Source organism: Candoia aspera, chromosome 1, assembly GCF_035149785.1.
Source record: "Candoia aspera isolate rCanAsp1 chromosome 1, rCanAsp1.hap2, whole genome shotgun sequence".
NCBI classification, from domain to species: domain Eukaryota; kingdom Metazoa; phylum Chordata; class Lepidosauria; order Squamata; family Boidae; genus Candoia; species Candoia aspera.
Genome location: NC_086153.1, coordinates 59,927,078 through 59,950,823, shown reverse-complemented (window position 1 = coordinate 59,950,823; position 23,746 = coordinate 59,927,078). Strand labels below are relative to the sequence as shown.

Here is a 23,746-nt window from a genome sequence, read left to right as displayed (position 1 = left end):
TGCAGGACATGACGCTAGAGAGGACATCACCTCATAAACATGGAGTGAAGTGGAGCCTGTAAGTCCAGAGATTCCAGCCCTGAGACAAGGAGGAAGACTAGGAAGAAAATCCTGGAGCAGCTTGTGAACACATGGATCAACCAAGAGAACTGGTCCCGTTGTGTCTAAGGAGACTCAGTGGAACTGTGTGAGTTAAAGACTTTGTTTGGCAGCAAGACAGCCAGGAGGCATTCTATTATCAGCCACTGAGATCAGGAGGGATGAGAGAAGCCAAAATACAGCACAAGTGAAAGTGAGAGAAGGAGAAGTGAGAGGGAGAAAATTAAGTAGAGTATTATACTTAGAGTATACTGTGTATGTGTTTATGTGTATTGTACTGTACATACTAGGTTTTGTAAATTACATTTTCACCTGTATATATTAGCTCACACATTGTATAAGTATCTTGGCATTTAGAATAAACTTCCTCATTTGTTTACAGCTGGCTGTGTGTGTGTCTGTATCAGCTTCTATCCTGATCCACCCTCCGACATACTCATCAATTGCTCTGCATCAAACTGGAGAGAGGCAATGAGAAGGATGCCTCAAAGATCTGTCCTAGATCTACTCTTCATATTGCAATTAATGATTTGGATGAATAGGTGAAGAGAATGCATATACATTTGCAAACGATACAAACTTGGAGGGAGAAGAACTAATACTCTAGAAGAAAATTCAAAATGATCTTGATAGAGAAATGGGCTGAAAGTAACAGTATAAAATTTAACAGAGACAAATGCGAAGTTCTTCACTTAAGAAACGAAAATCAAGTGCAGAATTATAGGATAGGAGATAACCTGGCTTGGTAATATTACTTGAGAAAAACGATATTGGAATATAAGTTGAATTTAAATGAATATGACCAGCAATGTGATGCGGTTGCAGAAAAAGGCAAATACAATCTGAGGCTGCATCAACAAACTATAATTTCCAAATTATAGGAAGTAATCATCCTATTCTGCTTGGTCAGACCCAACTTGAGCACTGTGTCCATTTCTGAACCTGTCACTTTAAGGATTCAGAAAAAGTGTAACAAATTCAGAGAAGGAATCTTGAGATTATCAGGGAACTTAAAAAAACACTGAAAGAGCCAGGCATGTTGAACCTTGAGAAAAGACCAAGATTAGATCTGGTAGTATTCTTTAAAAATGAAAGGATGTCACAAAGAAGGAGGTCAGGATCTGTTTTTACTTGTTTCAGAGTGCAAGACACAAAATAATGCATTTAAATTACAGGAAGGCATGCTCTGACTGAACATTATATAAAAAAAGAGTAAAACTAATTCAACTGTGGACCAATTAACCAGAAAGATGGTGGGCTTCTCTTCATTATATGTGTTCAAACAGAAGCTAGACAGCTGTCTATCAGGATTGTTTTAATTTGGATTCCTGCACTGAATGGAGGGTTGGACTCAATGGCCTGAATGGCCCTTACCTATTCTATGATTTATCTAAATACGGGAACTGAACAAATCAGCTACCCCAAGACGGGCAACCTTCTAAGGGCTACACACAGGCCCAAAGGATGAACCCTGACTTGAAATGCCAAAATGTGAATCTGCTGCTTCAGGTCAAGAATACCCAGAAAAGGGGGATCATCACATTCCAAATCAAGTAAAATAACTGCCTTCTCTTTACTGAATTTGAGACCTTTTGTCTTCATTCAGCTATGATACCCTCTGAATACTACACTGATATTGCAGCTGGGTAACAAATGGAAGATATGCTGGTAGAAGCATTAAGTGAAGATGTTTATTCAGTATACTTAGTTAGTCCAAGAGCAATTATTCAGCTACTGAAAATAAAATAAACCATTTGCAAAAAATGTCTCAGTTACAACAAATATAAATATTTATTATTTTAAATTCCCATACTGAAGAGAAAAGTGTGAGACACAGAGCAAAACAATGCACCATCATTCTTTTGACTGATAAGATCTTGAACTTCTGCCTCATGGGCTGACACACACCCAGTTTTTGTGTCTTTTGAATGCTCAGAAATTATGGAATAAGCACTGTGTTTATGAGCACTTCAAAATCAACAAAAGCCTGCCATTATTTTAAATGTTTATTGGGCTACGAAAACAATATTCTATATTGAAAGGTCTTTTTTTAAACTGTCATTTATTTTGAAGGTTCTTTTTTTTAGCAGAACACTCTGAAAAATGGTTGATGTTCTGCAAGTTATATATTAAAAGAGCAGGAAAAAAATCTCAGTTCCGATACTTTATTCAATATTAATACATTTGTACTGTGCTTTAAACTAGAGATTAGGTCTTCCAAAATGAGGAAAAAGATAATGAACAACACAGTGGAGAAAGTCTAGTGTAATGGTTTGTGGGAATGACCTTAGGAGATGGGGGAAGAGCCACAACCAGGGGAATGGTCAGGTAAAAGGCAGCTGAGCCTGCAGAAGGAATGTGGGCATGGCAAACCTCTCAGAAGGGACTCTCCCTAGTTTCTTGGGCTGTAAAGGTGATGGGGGAGAAATGTATTTTCAGACTTGCAAGATTCTGTTAATGTCAGTACATAACTTTACCTGCTCCAAATAATGAAGAGACAGATTGATATATTTGGCCTCTGTCAGCTGCTGGCCTCCAGCTCCAGTCTTTGCAACACGCTCTGAACCAGCCAGATCCACTAAGTGTAGTTTGGAGCGCCGAATGACTGCTGATCCTGGTTCTTTGCTTGAGATGTGAATGGTGAAAATGCAATGTGAACGTGTGGAGGCTTGATTCATTGGAGTCTGTAAGAGAAAGGGCTTCCTAAGCCTTACTTTTAAATTCTCAGTCTGAACGCTGCAGATCATTTAGAAATACAAAGTGGTTCAAGTTAAAACACAGGTCATAATGATGCTTTGAAACTTACCAGGTACAACCCAAACATCCCATAAGAGTTCCATTCACAATGGGCTGTACTGGAGGAAGAAAAAAAAAAGGTTGATTCCTCCTTCTCACTATGTACCCCTGCAAAAGTTCAAGGAAGTTTCTTAATCTATCAGAACAGGTTTTCAGGGGATACCAGGGTGTAAAAGAATCAATTTAAATTGTCCTTCCCATGCTTTGGGGAAAATCTCTTCTTAGATTTCAGAAAGCATATCTTAAAAAGAGAGAGAGAGAGAGAACAAGAGAGAGGGAAATTTTAGAACACAACTACTTTAATCTAGTCCAAGATCCCATTTCTCACAGTGGCTAACTAAAACTCTGGAAAACAAGCAAGACATGAAAGGAATATACTCCCAGAAGTATTTGGCCCATTCTGCTTTTGAACAAGGAGATTTGTTTTGTAGTTCAGCCTGTACTTTTCTATTTTTTTTTTAGCAATCTATGCCAGCATGATACATTATCACATTATCACTGCCAGATCAGTCTGCAATTAGTCCCTCTCATCCATGATTCTATGATCCCCTCCATGGATGAGAGGGCCAACCTGGTGTGTCTCATTGAAACCTGGTTCAATACAGTGGGAGGTGTTCCTCTCTTAACAATGTGCACCCCTGGGTTTTGGGTTTGCCATCAGTTGTAGCCCCAGGACAGGAGGTGGATATAAAGGAGTATTCAGATAACTGTGGAAAAGGAATGCTGACGGATAAAAGTTGCTCAGATTCATTCAGATTAGGACTTCAGTTGGACAAGTCTTAGCTGGACAAGTTTCCAGCCCAAGACCCTGCTTTTACAGGGTCCCACAGGGTTCAATCCTCTCCCCCTTTTTATGCAACATCTACATGAGATGGCTGAGCAAGGTCATCTACCGACACAGAGTTAGGTATCTTTTGTCCGTTTGTTTATTTAAAGAATATTTAAGACTATAGATTTGATGCAACTTAACTATAGATTTTAAACTTAGGGTTTGTTGTTGTTGTTTATTTGTTTATTTATTTGCTGGCCCTGAAGGAAAGGGTCTTCTCCTATTACCTGAGAGTAGCTTGAGCTTGTGAATCTCAAAGAAGTGGGCAGGGCCCTCAAGGAAGTCAGTGCTGCCACCTGTGTATTATATCCATATATATATTCTGGTTGGTTAAGGCCTCTCAGGAGGTGACAAACAGCTGGGTTTAATTAGTAGTTATTTCACCTTTGAGTGAGGCAGTAATCTGATCTGCTTTGAAGGAGGCAGTGGGGCAACCTCCCCTAAGGAATCATTCACTGGACTCAGCAGTGTTGGGTACTTTTTGACTGGTTTCCAATTTTTCCTTCTAGGAAACCTGTGAAGGTGGTGGTATAATTCCATAGAATCCTGGAGAAAGCAAATTGTCTGGACCCTTTTCAGTTAGGCTTTTGGTCTGAGTACTGCACTGAGATGTCATTGACTGTGCTGGTTGATGACCTATGTAGGATCAGAATGGAAAGGCATGATTTTCCTGGTCCTGTTTAATTTCTTGGCAGCTTTTCCTTCTGGACCATCTCTAGGGGTGGGGATTTGGGGTGCACTGTTTTATAGTGATTCTTCTTCTTCCTTCAGAGCCAGTTCCAACATGTGTTGGTTGGTGGGTAAAATTCCAGCTCAAAACACTTGTTTTGCAGGTCCCACAGGACTCAGTCCTCTTCTCATGTTAATGCAATATCTATGTGAGTTAGCTGGGCAAGGTCATCTGCTGGCACAGAGTCAGGTATCATTTATTTATTTAAAGAATATATAAGACTCTATATTCGATGCTGCTCAACTACAGATTTTATACTGAATATTTTTTTGCATTTTGTTATTTATTTGATTCTAGAAAATCAGTATTACTATTAGCGGTAAAATACTTCAGATGCTAAAATGTGCAAAATACATAGGTATTACACTGACAGATGAAAAAAGTAGATAAAAGAGAAGTATTGCTTTAATCTTTAAATATTTAAAGTGTTTATATTCATTAAAACATATGTGAAAGCTGCCAAGAATATTTGCTCTAGGCACTTTCCAAACACAAGTAGCTAAACAAATACAGCATAGATATGGTTTCCCAAATTGAAGGTACAGAGAAGCACAGCATAAAACCTTTTACTGAAACATTTCCTCTCATTAAATAGGCTAGGTTTGCATTAAAAGAAAAAAAAACATACTGAGTTCAGACTTAATTGCAAGCTGGGTTTGATTTTTTTTTTTTAATCTGTTCAGTTGTGTCCAATTCTCACAGACTGAGACAAATCCCTGCAGTTTTCTTCGCAAGGTTTTTCGGAAATGCTTTGCCATTGCCTCCTTCCTAGGGCTGAGAGAGAGTGACCGGCCCAAGGTCACCCAGCTGGCTTTGTGCCTAAGGCAGGACTAGAACTTACGGTCTCCCGGTTTCTAGCCTGATGCCTTAACCACTACACCAAACTGGCTCTCAGTTGGCTTTCCAGAGCCCTCTGGAACATTCCTCCCCCAGAGGTGAGGCAAGCCCCTTTGCTCCCAGCCTTCCAGAAGAACTTGAAGACCTGGTTCTGCCACCTCACTTGGGGTGGGAGAGGCAATAGTTCCTCCTGGGGCTGGTTGATATCATAGAGCCCTCCCCAAGAATGACATCTTCGCTCCTTGGATTCTGTATTTATTTTATTTTTTATTTATACTGGTTGTTGATATTGTAATTATATTTTTATGTTTTTAATTGTTGATTTTATTGTGAACCACCCAGAGTCCCCCTTTTTGGGGGAGATGGGCGGTGATATAAATTTGAACAATAAATAAATAAATAAACTGGCTTTGATTTAATTTCCTAAAAATAGAACTTCTGAGATATTTTTCTACATTGAGTCAATATTTCATTTTGTTGTTAGTTTTGTTGATGTTAAAAAAAATAGTAAAATGTTGCAGGAAATCATATAGGAAACAAAGCTTCTTCAATACTGATAGACTTACATTGTATTCAAAGTATGGTAAATAGATCAATAATCACACTCTTTGGTTTGCATCCATTTAATTTTTATTGGCTGAATGTGAAAGAATGTGAAATTCACCAGGATGTTTCCCTGCCTCAACAAATCACTGAATTGTGAAATGATTGCAAGAAGACATGATTATAAAGTATGTCTTGAACCAAGTCTTAATGCTAGGAAACAAGGTAATCTTGATTATTAAATCTATCAGAATGATATATACAGTCCACCTTCTTTTAAGCTCTCAGATACACAAATGTTACATGATGTCATGTACCATGTACAAAGTTATACCTGACTTCCACCACTTCCTCTTGTCAGGCAGAACTTCTCTATTTTTATGCAGTATACATCCTGCGTGGTGTTTCCAGTTACATATACATATAGTATATACCATTCTGATAGATTCTTCCTGCAATACAGGTTGGCCCTGTGAGGGTGCCAAGGTTAAGACCTTCCCATCTTGAATTTTATATTTTACATTCTATATTTTATACTTTGTCTTTATATTTGTATTTTTTATGTATTTATATTGAATTGTGAGTGATTTGTTATTTTTACTATTGTAAGCCGCCCAGAGTTGTTGTACACGAGATGGGTGGCAGAGATATTTAATAAATAAATAAATAAAATACTGCTGAGCACCAGGATCTGGATAGCTCCTAGAGATAAAGGTTTCAGACCCTTTAAGAATGCCCATTATTACTAGAAAAAACAGCTATGAAGATTTATCTTGGCCATATTCATGCCAGAGGAAAGGCACATGAACTTATTAGTTTCCTCATTACTCAGCTTCATAAAACTTTTCTTCTATCATATACTATTTTTTCCATCTCATGGTACACATATTAAAAATGAAGAAGCAGTTTAATGTGCAGACATATCCCCATCTAACTGATTTTCACATTTGTTCAACTGAGATTAAGACCTAAGCATGCACTCATCTATCAATATGAATTCTGTTACAATTAATTCAAATTCAGAGGAAGGCAGTAAAGATGACTAAGGAACTAGAAATTAAGTCTCATAAGGAGAAACTGAGGGAAATGGAGATATCTAGTCTCAAGAAAACATGATAGGATGGATTTGATGGTACAGTATTCTTTAAATACCAGAAGAGATGTTACATTTAGAACTGACATGGGAAGCTCATGACTTCACACAGATTGCACCGCATCATTAGCACAATGTAATATAGAAATGAAGTAGAAATTATTAACAAAATAAAAGTGATGGGGAAGGTGTTCAATAACTTTTACCCAGTACTTTCACTTCCTTTTATCTTATGGATGATTCAAAAGTAGAATAAGCCCAGTAGGAGAAAAAAGCCAAGGGAAACAACTGTCCAGCTCCCTTTGGCAGGTTTCAGCTTGGATGAAACTTCCCAGAAACATAACACAGCACAGCTAAGAATGAATCATTATTGTAACAACAGAGCTGAAGTCATTTCCAACAACAGACTTCCAATATATGTCTCTGCAGGTTATATGTTATATCCTCTTGGGCTTAATTTCAGTGCCTTTTCCATCATTTAATGGAAGTCCCACATTATGTTTTCCATGGGTCATGGGGGGGGGGGAGTTACTTGTTGACATTCTCCAAATTCCTGTCCTGAGGAATTCTAGCTGACATGTCTCCCACAAAAAATGCATTGGAGAAGGCATGGTTTCTCTACCAAAAGTACCTCTCTTGTCACTCATATATTCTTCCAATATAAAGTACCCAGTTGTGATCCCCACATAAACATACAAGTTTTCCATCAACATTTAGTTAATTTAGTTCAGTACTAAAATGTGCCTTTATCAGGAATATCCAATATTTATTCCAGTACTGCATTCTTTACATTGTTTATTAGTGCTAGACAAATGCTTTGGACCTCATGAGCACAGCATCATTCTGCCTTTCATTAAATCAGTCTATCTTCTTCAGAATTCTATGCAGGCCTAAAAAAAGTTGTGCTGCTTTAAAGTCACATACAAAAGTCACATACAGGTCAACTCCTTAAAGCATCATTGCCTTTTTTTCATACTATATATGGTAGCCTGAAAAAGGTTGGCTACTTTAAAATTGTTCAGATTGGCTGGATTCAAGGATGGCCTCTTGAGTAGGAGGCACACCACCCGCTCTCAGAGAGGCATCTACCATCGTATGGGTCCACCAACATGCTCCCTCCCTGGCAGCCTTGACCAATCAGGAGGGACATGGATCTAATACACAGGTGGCGGCACCCACAGCTCTGAAGAACCTGTCCACTTCCTCAGAACCAACAGGCTTGAACTCCTCCCAAATAACATCACAAGACTGTGCCTCTGTCACCTCCATAGGACCCGCCCAGCTGAAGTCCAACTCAGAGCGGATCCAAGCTGCAATAGTAAACAATCTTGATGGCTTTAAAAGGGAAGGATTAGGCTATCAATTGCTACTGATATAGTTATTACCTCTTGAACCATAGACAGCAAGCCTTAATGATAGCTGGTAAGTGACAATGGAAGGAGGTCATCCCTCTATCCCTCTCTAGCCTAGCCTAGGCTTGTGCACTTTCCAAATGCAGTTAGCCATTATACACGCAGAATACTAAACCAGATGGATTTTGTAATATATTATTTGCAATTAATATACTGAATGTTTGCAATATATTATTGTCTGGCAAAGTGGTACATCAGAAGATGTAGATCACATTCCTTTCCAATGTTTAGATTTTTATTTAAGATATGAGGTGTCATCATCAAATCCTCAGAATGGAGATCTGATCTCATTATGAATCTGATATAAATATCTAGTTGACCCAGAGCTCACTGGCAATGTAGAAGTTCAACACATACATACTTACCTCCATTCAACATGAATGCTCACCCAGAAACAGAAATAATCCAAAATCTTGAGCATAAGACAAAATTCCCACAAGTTAAATGCTTTGGCAAGCAGAAGCCATACGAAACTGAGGCAACTTGAAATGTATGTTTTACCATTGTACAAATGTTGGGTAATCATTTCCACTTAAAAATAGATTTTGATTTGTCAAGTTGAAAATTCACCCATTTTTGTAAACTATGTACAGTATGACTTACATTGGATTCACAAGTTCAGTTAAATATTTAGTTAAATATATTCAGAAGCAGAAATTTAGAAAGCAAAAGCAAAGCAATGGATACTTTAAGAAAAAAATTAGCTTATAAAGAAACAATGAATTTGATAGAAATATCTAAATAGATTAGGCAGATGTTTTACTAGAAAGCTTTCTGATGCTGACAACATAAGAGATGTTCATAAGATGCTCACCTCTGCAATCATTCTGTTTGTGTCACCTAAGAAAAGCAGATTCAGAGCTTCTTCTTCATTGGTTGCTTGCTGCAAAGAGAGATGTTTCAGATGAATGTTCTGATCAGGATCCTCCATTATTGTCACCTTTCTACATGAAAAAATTAAAAAGCAAATGTATGTATGGATTTTAGTGTTTTAATCACAAGCTATACAGAAATATTTATTCAAAAATTTTGCAAAGTTTTGCTAGTAAGTAAATGCCCTATTTTTTTGATCATATACATACTTACATACATCTCTCCCTCTCCAAATGCTTTAAGGTTTATATGGCTCTGGCTACTAACTGCAAGGTTTCCCAGTAAATGAAATGTATATTTCAGAATAACTTATTCCATTGAGAAAACTGAGTTGTTCAATATTAAAGACAAAAAACTGCAACATTAACAACTTTCTTTCACTCCTCTGCCTTACTCCATATGATCAGGAGGAGAAATCTTTAGCAGATTTATTTATTTATTTGTCAGATTTGTCAGATTCTTGATTTGTTATTATGGTAAACCAGGAAACTAGTTTAAAGAAAATTCTACTTTGCTAAACAATCAAGCAAACTTGCTGCAGGCTTGTTTAGACACTGGGTTCCCTGGCAGAAGAATCTAATGGGAAAAGGAACTCAGTATGAGTGATAATTCTTGAAAAAGGAAATACAAATGGATATAATCTCAGAAAATCCAGTGAAGAAAAAAAGATACCAAATGCCAAAGTGGCTGCATAAAAATCATAGAGCTATATTGGAAAATAAAGGACACATACAAAATGCAAAGATAGTAAAGATTTCCCTGAGTCAAACTTGATGCTTACATGTACATGGTCATGTAGGTTTTTTAGCAACAATACTGAAGTGGCTTGCTATTGCCTTCCTCTAGGATGGGTTTCTGTTTTTGTCTGTGTCAGATCCCCTGATCAAAGGTTTCACAGAAACCCTTATCAGGGCATCTCCCATCCTTTCATTCTCTCATGTTGCCAGATGGGAGGGGGTGTGAAGTTGGAGTGTAAAGTGGTTTATTGTGGCTATGGAGCACATCAAGGACGTGGGGTTGAGATATGCCAGGAATACCATCTGGATGGGAGGGGGAGTGACATGCTTCATGGGAAACGGGACTAAGGGAATGTAGTTTTAAATTAGGTTTGAGCAGGAAATCTTTATTCGCAGCTTGCCTTCTGTACCATTCATTATGCTTCATTAAAACAGTTTAAAGAGATCCAGCCTCTTGACTGCATATGTGTGAATGCTCGAATGATCAGGTGCTGACAGTCTGTTTTTGTTTTTAAATTCCCAATCTAGTCTTCAGGCATGGGATTTCTTGGTACTCTCCCAGCCAGGTATTAACCACATTCAACCCTGCAAAGCTTTTTGACATCAATCAAAATTGGATAATTATTTACAGTCTGAAAAACATATACTGGCATTGTAGAGACCAGCCTTTCTCAATTGGGGTTCCATGGAACCTTATAGTTCTGTGAGAGGTTGCTATGGGTTCTGTGATTTTTGTTTTTTTACTTTGTACACCATGCAATGCTAGCAGTCACAGCAGTGGGAATTTTTACCTGTTGCATCTCAGTGTGCGTGGATTGTGTAGGTTAGAAATGGATTGTATTGTGAAGTTTTCTTATTTTTTGCAATTTTTATGCAGGAGTTCCCTGAGACCTGAAAATTATTTCAGGGGTTCCTCCAGGGTAAAAAGGTTGAGAACGGCTAGTATAGATGGTACCAAAAAGGCCAATATTCAGAATAACCCAAGTAGATGAAAGATGCTAACCAGAAGAATTTCTTCAGCTATGTTCAAATGTGCACTTTATCCTTTCTGCCACTGAATGGATAATAGGTCACAAAGTCAAAGATCTAACAACATGATTGCTTGGAAATATCAATCAGAAACGCTCCATATAAAGTTAAGTCTCTCTTTAGTTCAGCAATCCTAGCTGAACCATGGTAAAGACAAAGATGTGAATGAGGTTAAGGTTGCTATGTGTACTGTGCATCTGTTTTCAGTACTGCTGAAGCAGAGTGTGAAACCAAAAAAGGTAACTAGGTGATATTTAGGGAATGAAAAAGAAAAATGAGGAGGCACCTGAATGTTCTAGAGAGTGTACCTCCTACATTCAAATAATGTTATTATCCCTTGCCATGGAGGTAGAAGGCTAAAACATTTTAGCATCAAAATGCCCAAAGCTTAGAATGGGCTAGCAAAATTGTTGCTGTTACTGACTCACTGCACAGATCAAATATACAGTTGTAATCGAAATTATTCAACCCCCATTGCAAATCAGGTTGATTGTCAAAATGTACAGACTTTCAGCTGTTTGCAATGAACAAATCAAACAAGAGCAATTGAAATAGCTCAACACAACGAATGCTTCAAGTGGTTTCCCCAAAATCAACTGAAAATGCAACTTATAATGACTTCTCCAGTCTCAAAATTATTCAACCCCCTGAATAGAATCCGTCACAACAGCACACATACAGTATGTAAAACAGGTGTTGTCTCAAGCACACCTGATGCAACTAATCAAGGGCTTCATTAGTTGCACCAGGTGTGCTTGAGCTGGAACTCATGAAATACCTGAAGTGGCTAGGGATTTGTTGACTGTCACGTTTGACTGCATGTTAGAAATACAGTATGGCTAAGTCAAAAGAATGATCCAGAAAGGTAAGAGAAGACATCATCGGTCCAAAAAGGTAAGAAAAGACATCATCGCCCTTCACAAACAAGGAACAGGATACAAAAAGATAGTGAAGGCACTGAATGTTCCTAGAGACACCGTTGGAAGCATAGTTTGCAAGTTCATAGTTAAAGGAACAGTGGTTACACTACCTGGACCGAGCAGAAAAAGGAAGCTGTCTGTCATGAGTACTGATGGCGAGCAGGAGGGGGCCTCTATCCAGGGGGGAAAACGCATGCGTAGTACTGAGGAATTAAGCAGCCATTCAAAGAGACACAGATCAGACCCGCCTTAACTTTTGGGGTTTATCTGTCTGGGTTTTTCCCACGCTTCTTCAGTTTGTTAGGATTTTCTGTCTTATGTAGCAGTAATAAACACTAGAGACCTATTCCTCATCTCAGCGTGATTCCTGACTGTTAGGACACTGTCGATGGCTGCAACCAGATTTCTGAGAAGGTTGAAAGAAACCCTTGAGTGACTGCAAAAGACCTGCAGCAAGACTTGGTGGCAACAGGCACTGAAGTTTCAGTGAGCACAGTAAGGCGCGTACTAAACACAGAAGGTTCCCATGCCAGAACTCCAAGACGTACACCACTACTGATCCAAAAGCACAAGAAAAGTCAGCTCCAATATGCTCAAAATCATATAAATAAGCCACAGAAGTTTTGGGATTCTGTTCTGTGGAGTGATGAAACAAAACTGGAACTTTTTGGCCCAATGGATCAGCGATATATCTGGGGGAAGGAGAATGAAGCATACGCTGAAAAGAACACTCTGCCTGCAGTTAAGCATGGTGGTGGCTCAGCGATGCTCTGGGGCTGCTTTGCATCCTCTGGCACTGGAAACCTGCAGCGTTATGGATGGCAAGATGCATCCACTGAAGTATCAGGAAATCCTAGGAGAAAACGTCATGCCATCTGTAAGGAAGCTGAAGCTTGGGCATCATTGGACCTTCCAACAGGACAATGATCCCAAGCATACCCCAAATTCCACTAAGGCTTGGATGCAGAAGAAGTCCTGGAAGATTCTACAGTGGCCATCACAGTCACCTGACTTGAACCCCATAGAAAATCTCTGGTGGGATTTGAAGAAGGTGGTTGCAGCACACAAACCCAAGAATATTACTGAACTAGAGGCCATTGCTCATGAGGAATGGGCTAAGATTTCTCAGGAACGCTGCCAGAAGCTGGTGTCTGGCCATGCATCTCGTTTGCAGCAGGTCATGACAGCAAAAGGGTGCTCTACTAAGTACTGAAGGTGTTTGCCATGAAGATGTTGAATAATTTTGAGACTGGAGAAGTCATTATAAGTTGCATTTTCAGTTGACTCTGGGGACACCACTTGAAGCATTTGTTGTATTGAGCTATTTCAATTGCTTTTGTTTGATTTGTTCATTGCAAACAGCTGAAAGTCTGTACATTTTGACAATCAACCTGATTTGCAATGGCAGTTGAATAATTTCGATTACAACTATACCATGAAATATTAAGTCAGTACATCATTGCTTTAAAGAACAAAGTATTTTAATGATGAAATATCTAACTAAAGGAATATAATCCCATGACCATGTCTGATTGGTTGTACTGGCAATCAGCTATAAGTCAAAATCATGTAATAGACCTCTGGAGATCACACTACCTAGTTTGGTCCTGAAGAACACAGGATGGTTAATGATTGTGGACTTAATATTTTCTGGGACATGGTACATTGCTAAAGAAAGGAAGTAAAGAAGACTACAGCCAGTGAGCCGTTTGGGAGTAACTTTTCTAAATAATTACATACTTTTTCAATTCTCTTCATGTACCTTGGAAGGCTTTGTGCATAGTCAGGTAGTGCTAGTTATATATAGGAAATATATGCCAGGTTACTGAAAGCTAAGAGCATGTTGCTTTCAGTATTAAGGCAGATAGTTGTGGGAACTGTAGTACCTTTTTGGACCTGGAATAGTAAAGGACACAATTTTTCTAAAACAACAAGTTCTCAGATGTTCCGTTTCTTATTAGTTCGACAACTTGGCTGATGCAGCTGAAGAATTTATACAGCTCAACTTGGCTAACATTGTTTTACGCATATTCCACTTAGTTTTAAAGGGAGTCTACAAATTCCATCTACTTAGCCAAATGGAAAACATTCTTTGTTTATAAAGAAAACAGAAACCTTGCTTCTGCCTCCTCTGTCATTATGAATAAATTAGCAGTACTTTTCCACATCAAGATCCAAATTAGAATTAAAACATATATACATTTTTACTTGTAGAAAGGAATCAGAAGATGAATAGAAATGAAGCTATCCATACAACTGCAATGTGAGGGATAAAATATTGGATAGTACCAATATTTCCAGTTAATTTTTCTTTTTCTATCTTGACAAAGAGATCTTTTAAATACTATTTCCATCCAAAAGAGTGCCACTGTGAAAAAAGGTTTAATTTACTATTCTAATATTCATATTCACACACACACACACACACATATTAATATTATATATTAATACACACACATAAACACAGATATACATACAAAAGGGATACAAAAGTCTAGTAGCAACCTAGATTCTACTAGCAGTCTTTGCAGGCTAAACCTGTCTCTCTCTGCAAATGTTTACAAAAACTTTTGAAGCCCGGTCCAATGTGTAGATGTGATCATGCTTTTATTATTTGTCCATGAAAAATCTAGGAAAATTACATTGTAGTCTTGAATTATTTATTGCAATGCTATTTATTTGATTCATTATATAGAATTAAGACATTTCAAAGAAAAAATTAAGACGCAAAACCAGCAGTATTATTTGTCACAGCAATGTCACAGAAACTTTAATTTGATAGAAACTTTAATTGCTTTTGATACAACGCATATAGACAGGCACACAGAACGTAGCAGGGCACCTAAAAAGAACTGGAACTAGGGGAAAAGGAAAAGAGTTGTGCTGATTTTTAAAAAAATTGTATTACTCACGGTAGGTCTTCTAGATTGGAGGCTTCATGCCGTGGATCTAGCAGATCATAACCACACTCATTGTAAATTTCTAAGTAAGAAATATGTGTGGTATATACTTTACTGCTATCCTGAATTAAAAGGAAAGAAATATTCAATAATTGTCTAAAATCTGGATTTTAGCTACATTTGTGTTTTTACTTTAGCTCTATATAGGCTTGATGTTTTAATTATTACAGTTTGTCTTCTCTATCTAGCTAGATATCTCCAGTACATATCATCAATAAAACATCCATAGTAAGGAATTCCAGCAAGATAAAACACTAAAACACAAAAACACTAAAATACAATCCATCCTAATGATACTATGTTAAAATAAAATGGACTGAGTCATCATAAATCATCCAACTAATTAGACACAAAAGTAAAAAAATAATGAAAGTACCAATAATGATAATAACAGTTGGTGAATCAATTAACTCCCAAACATTCTCCTGAAAAGCTCAATTTTTATCATACATGGAAATCTAGTAAAGTAGGGGCCAATCTAATTTCTGAAGGGAGGCTGTTTCCTATAACGATTGCAATAACAGAAGAACATTGCTCCTGGTCTCAGACCCCCTCACTTCACTGAAATGGGGAAAAAACAGCAGCTTTACCAGGGACAAGTATAATATACAGGTCAATTCTGGTTAGGGAAGGCAGTCATGCAAATAACTGGTACCAAGTCATATATGGTTATATATGTCAAAACCAGCATTTTGAATTGCACCTGGAAACCCACTGGTAATCAATGCAGGGCCTGCAGCACCAGTGTTATGTGCCCTTGGTGATGCACACCTGCCAGTTAGTAGGCTGCCACATTCTGTTCCAACTGCAGTTTCTGAGTGATCTTCAAAGGCAGCCCCATGTAGAGTGCCTTATAATAGTTTGTATGAGTAGTAATGAGGGTATGAGTTATTGTTGGGAGGTCCTTGCATTCCAAGTAAGATTGCAACTAGTACACGAGCTGGGCAAACGCTCTCCTGGCCACAGTCTCTACCTGCCAAACCCTCAATGAGTCCATGTAATGGTATGCAGGAAAGAACTTGGGAGACAGGGGGAAGAGCCACAGCCAGAGGAGCAGTTGGATAAGAGGCAGCTTAGCCTGCAGAAGGAATGTGGGTATGGCAAATGTCTCAGAAGGGACCCTCCCTAGTTTCTTGGAATATAAAGGCAATGTGGGAGAGATGTACTTTCAGACTTGCAAGATTCTGTTAATGTCACCTCACAATAAAGTAGAATTAGTTCATCTGAGCATGCTTCCTGTCTGGACCATCTCGCAAGGCTGACAGTCCAGGAGATATCCCAAGCACAGACTTGGGATAACAAGGAAGACTCAGATCTTTTGAGCTGCTATAACTCAGGCATTAACTGTATTGTTTTAAAGAGATGTCACATAAATTAGTATTGACCTATTTTAAAACAACCTTTTGAGTGGGTGGCCATATAAAATGAATGATTGCCAGGTTGTTTTAAAACCTTAAGCCAGCTTTCTGTGACACAGTACCATTCCTATATAAAACAGTAACTTAGTTGCAACTTGACAATTGTGCAATGGCAGAGGGACATAAATAGAACTCAGGGGGACATAAATGTCCCATTTGGCTTTACCTCAAGTGGCTAATGAATTGATAAATCTGATATTTCAACCAATAAGCAAAATTTCATTTTCTCTTTTATGGAATATGATGGAAATTATCCAAATTCTTTAATTTCCCAATATAGAAATATACAGAACCTTGATCATCCTGAGGCTATCAGATCCTTTTACCCCCAAAAGGTGCTTTCTCATCATTTTTCACATTTCTAATTAGAAAAATAAAATGCTCACTATGTCTTGTTTGAAGTCAATTAATAAAAATATTTTTCTTACATTGAAACTTTACCCTAGTTTAGGAAAGTACAATACAAATGTGTGCACAAACTTTTATTAGGGAAAATATTATTAAAAATACAAAGCATACTGATACGCATGTTCTCTCCAAAATTCCAAGCAAATTCCCCCTTCTGTTTTAACTATAGCAAAGCATTATTCCTACACCAATATTGAACATAGCTAAGACTAAGATTTCTGCTTCATAAAGACTTCCCCTAGCTTCAGATTCTGATATCTAGGTAAGTAGAACCCTGCATAGCCTGAACTACTCGGTTGACATCATGCTTAATTGTCAAAAAGGTAAGAGAGACAGGTGGAACACACAATCCTGTAACCACTGGAGAATTACTACCTGCACGTGGATACATACGCATACACAGTCTGGGAAGCCTTTGAAACAGCCATGCTGAGCCTTCTAGGTAATGCGGCTGCTTGAGTGATTTTCAGAAATGTTTCATTGTGCCAACACATTCTACTAAACACCCCTTTGAATGCTTCATACAGCTTTAATGAGTATTTTGTTTAGAAAAAATAATCAAATGAGGCCATAGGGTTATTTAAACAAAGAAATGGAAGGGTGGATGAAATTCAGTGTGGGAGAAATGCAAACATTTACCCCTAGTATATTTTAATAAGAATACAAGGATAGCTAATTATCTTCCCTTCATTATATTTACAGAAAGTAACATGAAATCAAGATTTATTTACATAGTTGTATATTTCTGTAAATAAGTTGTTCTTAAAGGAAAAGAACAGAAATAATGGCCTGTACCTTTTGCAACTTCTGAAATATGTAAGATAGGGTCCGTGGAATTATCCCCCGATCACTGAAATGTTCTGCTCCCCCAGTGATGGTAAAAGTCTTGCCACTGCCTGTTTGTCCATAGGCAAATATAGTTCCATTATAGCCAGCTAGAGCACTGAAAATGGAGACAAAATGTGTATATATGTACATCTGTCAATCTGTTATTAATAATTTATTTATTTGATTTTTATCTCATCTATATTTGTACAACTCAACGCAGCATACATAATGTTCCCTCCTCCTATTTTCCCCAAAATCCCTGTGAGGTAGTTTGGGTTGAGAGAGAGTGACTGGCCAAAAGTCACCCAGCAGGCTCATGATCTCCCAGTCCAGTACCCTGACCACTACACCAATTGGCTCTCTTTAAAAAAAAAAAAGTTGCTAAAATTTAAAGATGAAAAGTAATACTATATTTTCTTTAACCAAGCAAACATTCCAAAAACAGTTTACAATTAAATGCCAGGCACATTGAATACATTTGTTCATCATATTAAATAAATATACTAGGGCTGCACAGTGATTCAGATTCAGTTCTGAAAAAGGTGCTTTGGAGTTTGCAGGGGTCATACAAATGTAGCATCTGCCTGTACCTCCTTAAAGCAACAGAGTCTTTTCCAGGATCATGTGGCTGCTGCAGATGGTGCAACAATACAACCTGGGAAAGAACGCATCAGTCAAAAAGTTTCAAACATAATCTATATCCATGATATAGATGCACACACCCTAAAGCACCTTTTCCAAATTATTTCCAAAATATGCCCAGCCTTGTTATATACCTATGGCCATCTGTCATTCCTGGTATGTTTCTGAATTACAATTTCCAGAAGCCCCAGTTAGATGGAACAATAGGGAATATTAGAAAATGTAGTTCAGTACCATCAGAGAGACCACAGGTTCTATAATTCCAAATGGGTCACTATAACATGGCATTTATAAAATCCTCAGGTCTTTAAATGGAAATGATGGAACTCTGTGCAAGCAGTACTGTAGCTAGGAAAAGTTACCTAATATACATTTTTTCAATCATCTGTCAGTGAAGAACATTAGTTTGACAATATAATCAAGGAACAATTATCCTTGTTAGATCAGAAATCAGAAACTTGCCCAAATTTTATACAGACATTGTACCAGATCTATTCGGCTCGGAGCTGGCATATGTTATGTATAAGGGGGGGAAAGTAATATTTATGTGTGTGCTCCATATGAGAAAGAGTTTTAAATAAGTCAATCTTTAAAAAACAAAATCTTCTTTCCTAAAAGAATGGGGCCTTGTACAGATCAACTGCTTGTCTGGTGCCATGAAAGAGGCAAAGGCCTCCAACTCATTTATTTGGAAGCCTAAGCATTTGCCAGATGGCTCAGTGTAATCTACAATAGCAAAATGTCAAAGAAAAGCATACAAGATGCCAAAGAAAGTCAGAACCACTCATAACAAAAATACCAGAATTTTCAGAGACATTTGTTCTCTGCCTGATTATTAGGCAAAGATTGTAACTTAGTTTGGAAGAAAGCTATTATATATTTTCAAATCATTTTGAACAAAATAGTGGCTAGTTATCTTTGGCTTAATCTAAACATAGCCTTTTGTACTATTGCATTGCATTAACCAAGCAGTTTTTTTTTTTAGTCCAAGTAGTTTTAGCTTCTTAGTGATAAACTCTGAACAATAAATCAGGAAAAAACTTCTAATATTTCTCGCATTAGGTGATGAATCTAGTGGGCTGCATTAGTTAGAATGATCTCAACTTAATAAGTCTAAGGATATTATACGGTTACCAGAAATTTGAACAGGCAAAGGAGGACATGCTCCTTGCTTTGGATTTCCATACTCAAGTACTACCTCAAACTCCAATTCAATCTTTCCGTTCTTCATTAATCCCTATGCCTCTGAACTGGTTTACACACCAGGATCAAATCAAACCACAGTGGCCTAACAACCATGTACTGAATTAACTGACATTCCAGAGTGTTCATAGTTAGATCATAAAACTATTACAGTAATTTTAATCTGGAAGCTACCAGACTGGATTCATCTTCTCTAGGAAAGGACAGTTTGTAAACTACTGTAGATAAAATTAGTAAAGGCCACTTCTGGCTACCACCATTAGCCAATTATCCATCTATAGTGACAAGCTAGGATTACTAGTAGACAGTACTCCTGCTATTTTGGATAGGTGGGGGAAAGGAGGGCACAACCTTCCCAAAAGCAGGCTGCATGCTTTCTACCTTTATCAAGCTTAATTTTTTTCTGGATTATTGTTTATTAATCCTACTTCTGTTTAAAATTTTTCTCATTACTTATTCAGAACTACTACTATTTCCTAAAGATTTAGGGAAATCAGAGGCGGAGCTAGGTATTATTTACAAACTATGATTATTAGAATATTTTGCAGAATAAAGAAACACAGAAAAAGTGTTTTGCACTGGCCAAAAGATGTAGTTTGTCTCCTGACTTGACAATCTAAACAACAGTCCAGTTTAGAGAGGATAGATTTGAAGCATTGACTGATCAGTTTCTCAGTTTGAGAACCTTCACTAAGTATCACTGAAGCTCAGCAACAAGGGGTTTTTTGGCGGGGGGGGGGGCTGGCAAACAAAAGGATATGATGCATTGTTCAAGGTACATTTAAAATTTTATTTTTAAAAGAAGAGCATGGCTTTTTTTCATTTCTTGGTGTAATTAGATGAAAATTTAAGAAAAAAATGTTTGCTCTTGGGTGGGGGTGACAACAAGGGCAAATTGATCTGCCAAATTTCAGATTAATAGATCCAGGACAGGTTTGTAAAAACCAAGCAATTATGTTTTGGGCATTCCAAAACAAATGTGTGAAATCTCCCTAAGCTTTACAGTAGATAATTACTCCAGAATCCAGTATAGTCTTCTCTATACTGTAAGTGCCCTCCAGATGTATTCCCAGAATTTTCAGTAAAGAATATGCTGGCTGAGAAATTTTGGAAGCTAGTCCACACATCTCAAGTGTACCTAGCTAGTTTCAGACTTCACTCTAGGCACAACAATAAAAATGAACTCTCTAGAAACTCAGTTCCACATTGAGTAAAAGCAAAATTCACAGATTCAACATGGCTAGATAAGATGTTTCACTGCTAACAAGAAGAGCTACAGAACATAGGAATTGATATTTTTATGTCAGCTCCAGAGTTTAAATCCTGACCTTCCCCTTTGAGTCAACAGATTTTAGCTATTCTTTTCCCAGCCTTGGGAGTTGTAAACATGTTTCATGTTTACATAATGGCTCTGCCTTTCCTCAGAATGACCAGTTCCAACTTTAAAACCACCAGCCTTTATAGCTGGAGAAAGCTGGTATTTCAAAAAAGGAACACAATATTTTTGGTATAAGGGAAATCTTCAAATACATAGGGGGAAATTATTCACTTTATCACTACCTCTGTTTTTGGGATAGGGGAACTGTATGAAAATGGTATATCTCATAGATCTGTTCCAAGGCGAGAAACCCGCTGAATTTCAGAAAAAGGTAGAGAATTATGAAAAATGAAAAATACTGTTTGGTGTTCTATTCACAGCAAATTCACAAAAAATGCAACTCACTAGGTAAAGGTGTTTTGTTAATATGTTTTCTACTACAGATTAAGGTTACTATGGTAACTAATCATTTTGGCCCGGTGAAGAGGTTGAATTTAATTGTCCCCTTTTCACGTGTTAATGGTTGCATTGCCTAAGGGAGGAACTTGCCTGAACTTGTTTTAGTTTCAATTTTCCCTTCTGTGTAGGTTTGCAGAGAATATGCAGCTGAGAGAAATCTCTTCTCTCAGCAAACAGCCTTTAAATATGTTTGTTTTCTGTAAATAAAATTATTTTTATAGAAATGCCTGGTGTGTAACTTTTCTGATCTCTCCTGGGCCAAAGGCTTTCTAGCACTCTGCCAACATGTTTGTCAGTGGCAGAGAGACATGAATATCCTTGGGCCAGTCACTCTCTCTCAGCCCAACTCACCTCACAGAGTTGTTGTGGTGAAAACAGGAGGAGGAAGGAGTATTAGGTATGTTTGCCACCTTGAGTTATTTATATAAGCAATAACGGCAGGATTATCTATCTATCTATCTATCTATCTATCTATCTATCATCTATCATCTATCATCTATCATCTATCATCTATCTATCTATCTATCTATCTATCTATCTATCTATCTATCTATCTATCTATCTATCTATCTATCTATCTATCTATCTATCTTACAAAGAAGATGCAATGTTATGTCACCCCAGACAGAGTTCCTAGCCCAAATTACCTAAACATCACTGAATTCTAGCAGTTTTACGATGCATTACATCAACATCCCTCTGCTTTTAAGAATTCAGTATCAAAACTGGATCCTTCCTCTCTTCCCAACCTGGAGTTTTCTTTACACAAAGAGCATAGCAAGAAATGTATTAGTTTTTGCAGATACACTGGCTCGATTCATATTTCACGTGAGGTATGAGCTCAGTTTAAGTTAAAGTACCTCATTTCATTTCAGATATTTTCCAAATATATCCAAAATAGCTAAATTCCATTTGATTCCTATTGCATCAAAGCACATCTCTATAAGAAAGATTAGCCAATGGTTATATACTCCAAATAAAAATCTATCTCTCTATAAAACTGTCTTCTTTGGCCCAAGAAAGCACTCTCTCTTTATGCTTATGAATATGTTTGTTTTAATTCTTCACAAGACTGACCATTTATTTAATTGTGTAGTATAAAGGATTTTATTAGTCAATGAAATAAAGATTTGAAGGCTACACAATTCTAAGATGACACACACAAGGTTTCCTACTGCAGAAATATGATCTAACTCAGCTGGTTATCTCCAATATGCAATGGATGAGAGTATGAAACTGGAAATTAAATAAATATAATCAAGTTCTTTTGAGAATTGGAAAAGGAAGGTGTTTCAGTTGTTTTAAAAAAATGACATTTATTTGGTTAAGCTGGAAACTTTCCAACTAATTTCCATCAAAAAGGGTTATGAATTAGAAGAAAGAGTATAGGAAATAGAAAGTGACAGTCAGGAAACAGGAGCCAATCAACCATTTCCAGATTATTTCTATCCCATGTATACAATAGGTTCACTTTCTGAAAACTATATATTGTCATCAGTGTAATTAGAGACCATAATATTTTCTTTTAGGTACCTGAGCTTTAATGCTGTATAGTTTTAAAAAATACTCAATTAATTATATGTCAGACAAAAGAATAACAAACACCTACAATCCCTCAAAGACATATTTTTAAAACAAACTGTAATAAACATTTGCAACATTATAGTATTCTTTGTTAAAAAGCTTATAAATTTGAGCCTGGCTATACTGATGACAGAGATACTAACATGATTTTTCTAAGACTCTAGAGATAAATATTCCTCAATAACATACCTACTTCAGTTCTATAATATATCCAGAAGACTAAACATCTTTAAGTGAAAATCTAATATTCCAGACATGATTAACTGATTTGGGCCCAAAAGTAGATCCCACCATTAAACATTGGTAAGAATAAGCGAGTACTGAGGTAAGTTTTTACAACAAACCTACTATTAAACAGGAATTAAAAGCAATAAAAATAAGATCTTAGCTACCCCACATAAAATCATCAATGCAGAAGAGTAATCTTGGGCAGGTCTTCTGTAATTTGAGTAATCTTGGGCTCGTTTTCTATAACTTGGGTGCCACAAAAAGGCAAGGATATTATATCTAAAATCACTGAATTATTTTAAATACATTTTTAAACATCTGGTACCTATTATTCATTTTAACTGAACTATTTACACTGACTATTGAAATGAATAGGGAAAAGTAGAAAGGTATTTCTTAACTTTGCTTTTAATGAATCGTTAATCAAATCTAGAAGTATTTCAAGCTTTTAAATGGGGAGATAGGAAGCTATAAGCAAACTATATTTTAAGCATGCAAATCTCTACAAAAGAAATAGATCATTAATATTTCCCAAGATCATTTTCTCACAACTTTTTACTTTTGTTTGGTCCATTATAGAAGCTTTTTGGATCCATAATATCAGCCCTTCAAGGTAGACCAGGTCAAGAAAGACACTGCAAGAACTCCTGGAACCCTATTTTGTCGGGCATAACAGTATATAATAAGTAGTATGGAAAAAGAGGTGTAATGCTTTCTTTTTTACTTTAAACAATTTAAAATGTGTAAACAAGTAAAAGTGATGGTAAAGTGATGGGGGAGAAAGTAAAGTGACGAGGGAG

General features: G+C 37.1%; 1 protein-coding gene across 1 annotated transcript in view; it reads right to left on the bottom strand.

Moving 5' to 3' along the window:
* KIF6 (kinesin family member 6) overlaps positions 1 to 23,746 on the bottom strand; it is a 145,999-nt gene that overhangs the window by 103,119 nt on the left and 19,134 nt on the right. The window contains exons 4-7 of the mRNA XM_063290003.1: positions 17,480 to 17,627; positions 14,811 to 14,920; positions 9,154 to 9,283; positions 2,577 to 2,783 (exon numbers count right to left, since the gene is read on the bottom strand). Of these exons, the coding sequence (XP_063146073.1) occupies positions 2,577 to 2,783; positions 9,154 to 9,283; positions 14,811 to 14,920; positions 17,480 to 17,627 (595 nt within the window). The remainder of the gene's footprint in view (positions 1 to 2,576; positions 2,784 to 9,153; positions 9,284 to 14,810; positions 14,921 to 17,479; positions 17,628 to 23,746) is intronic.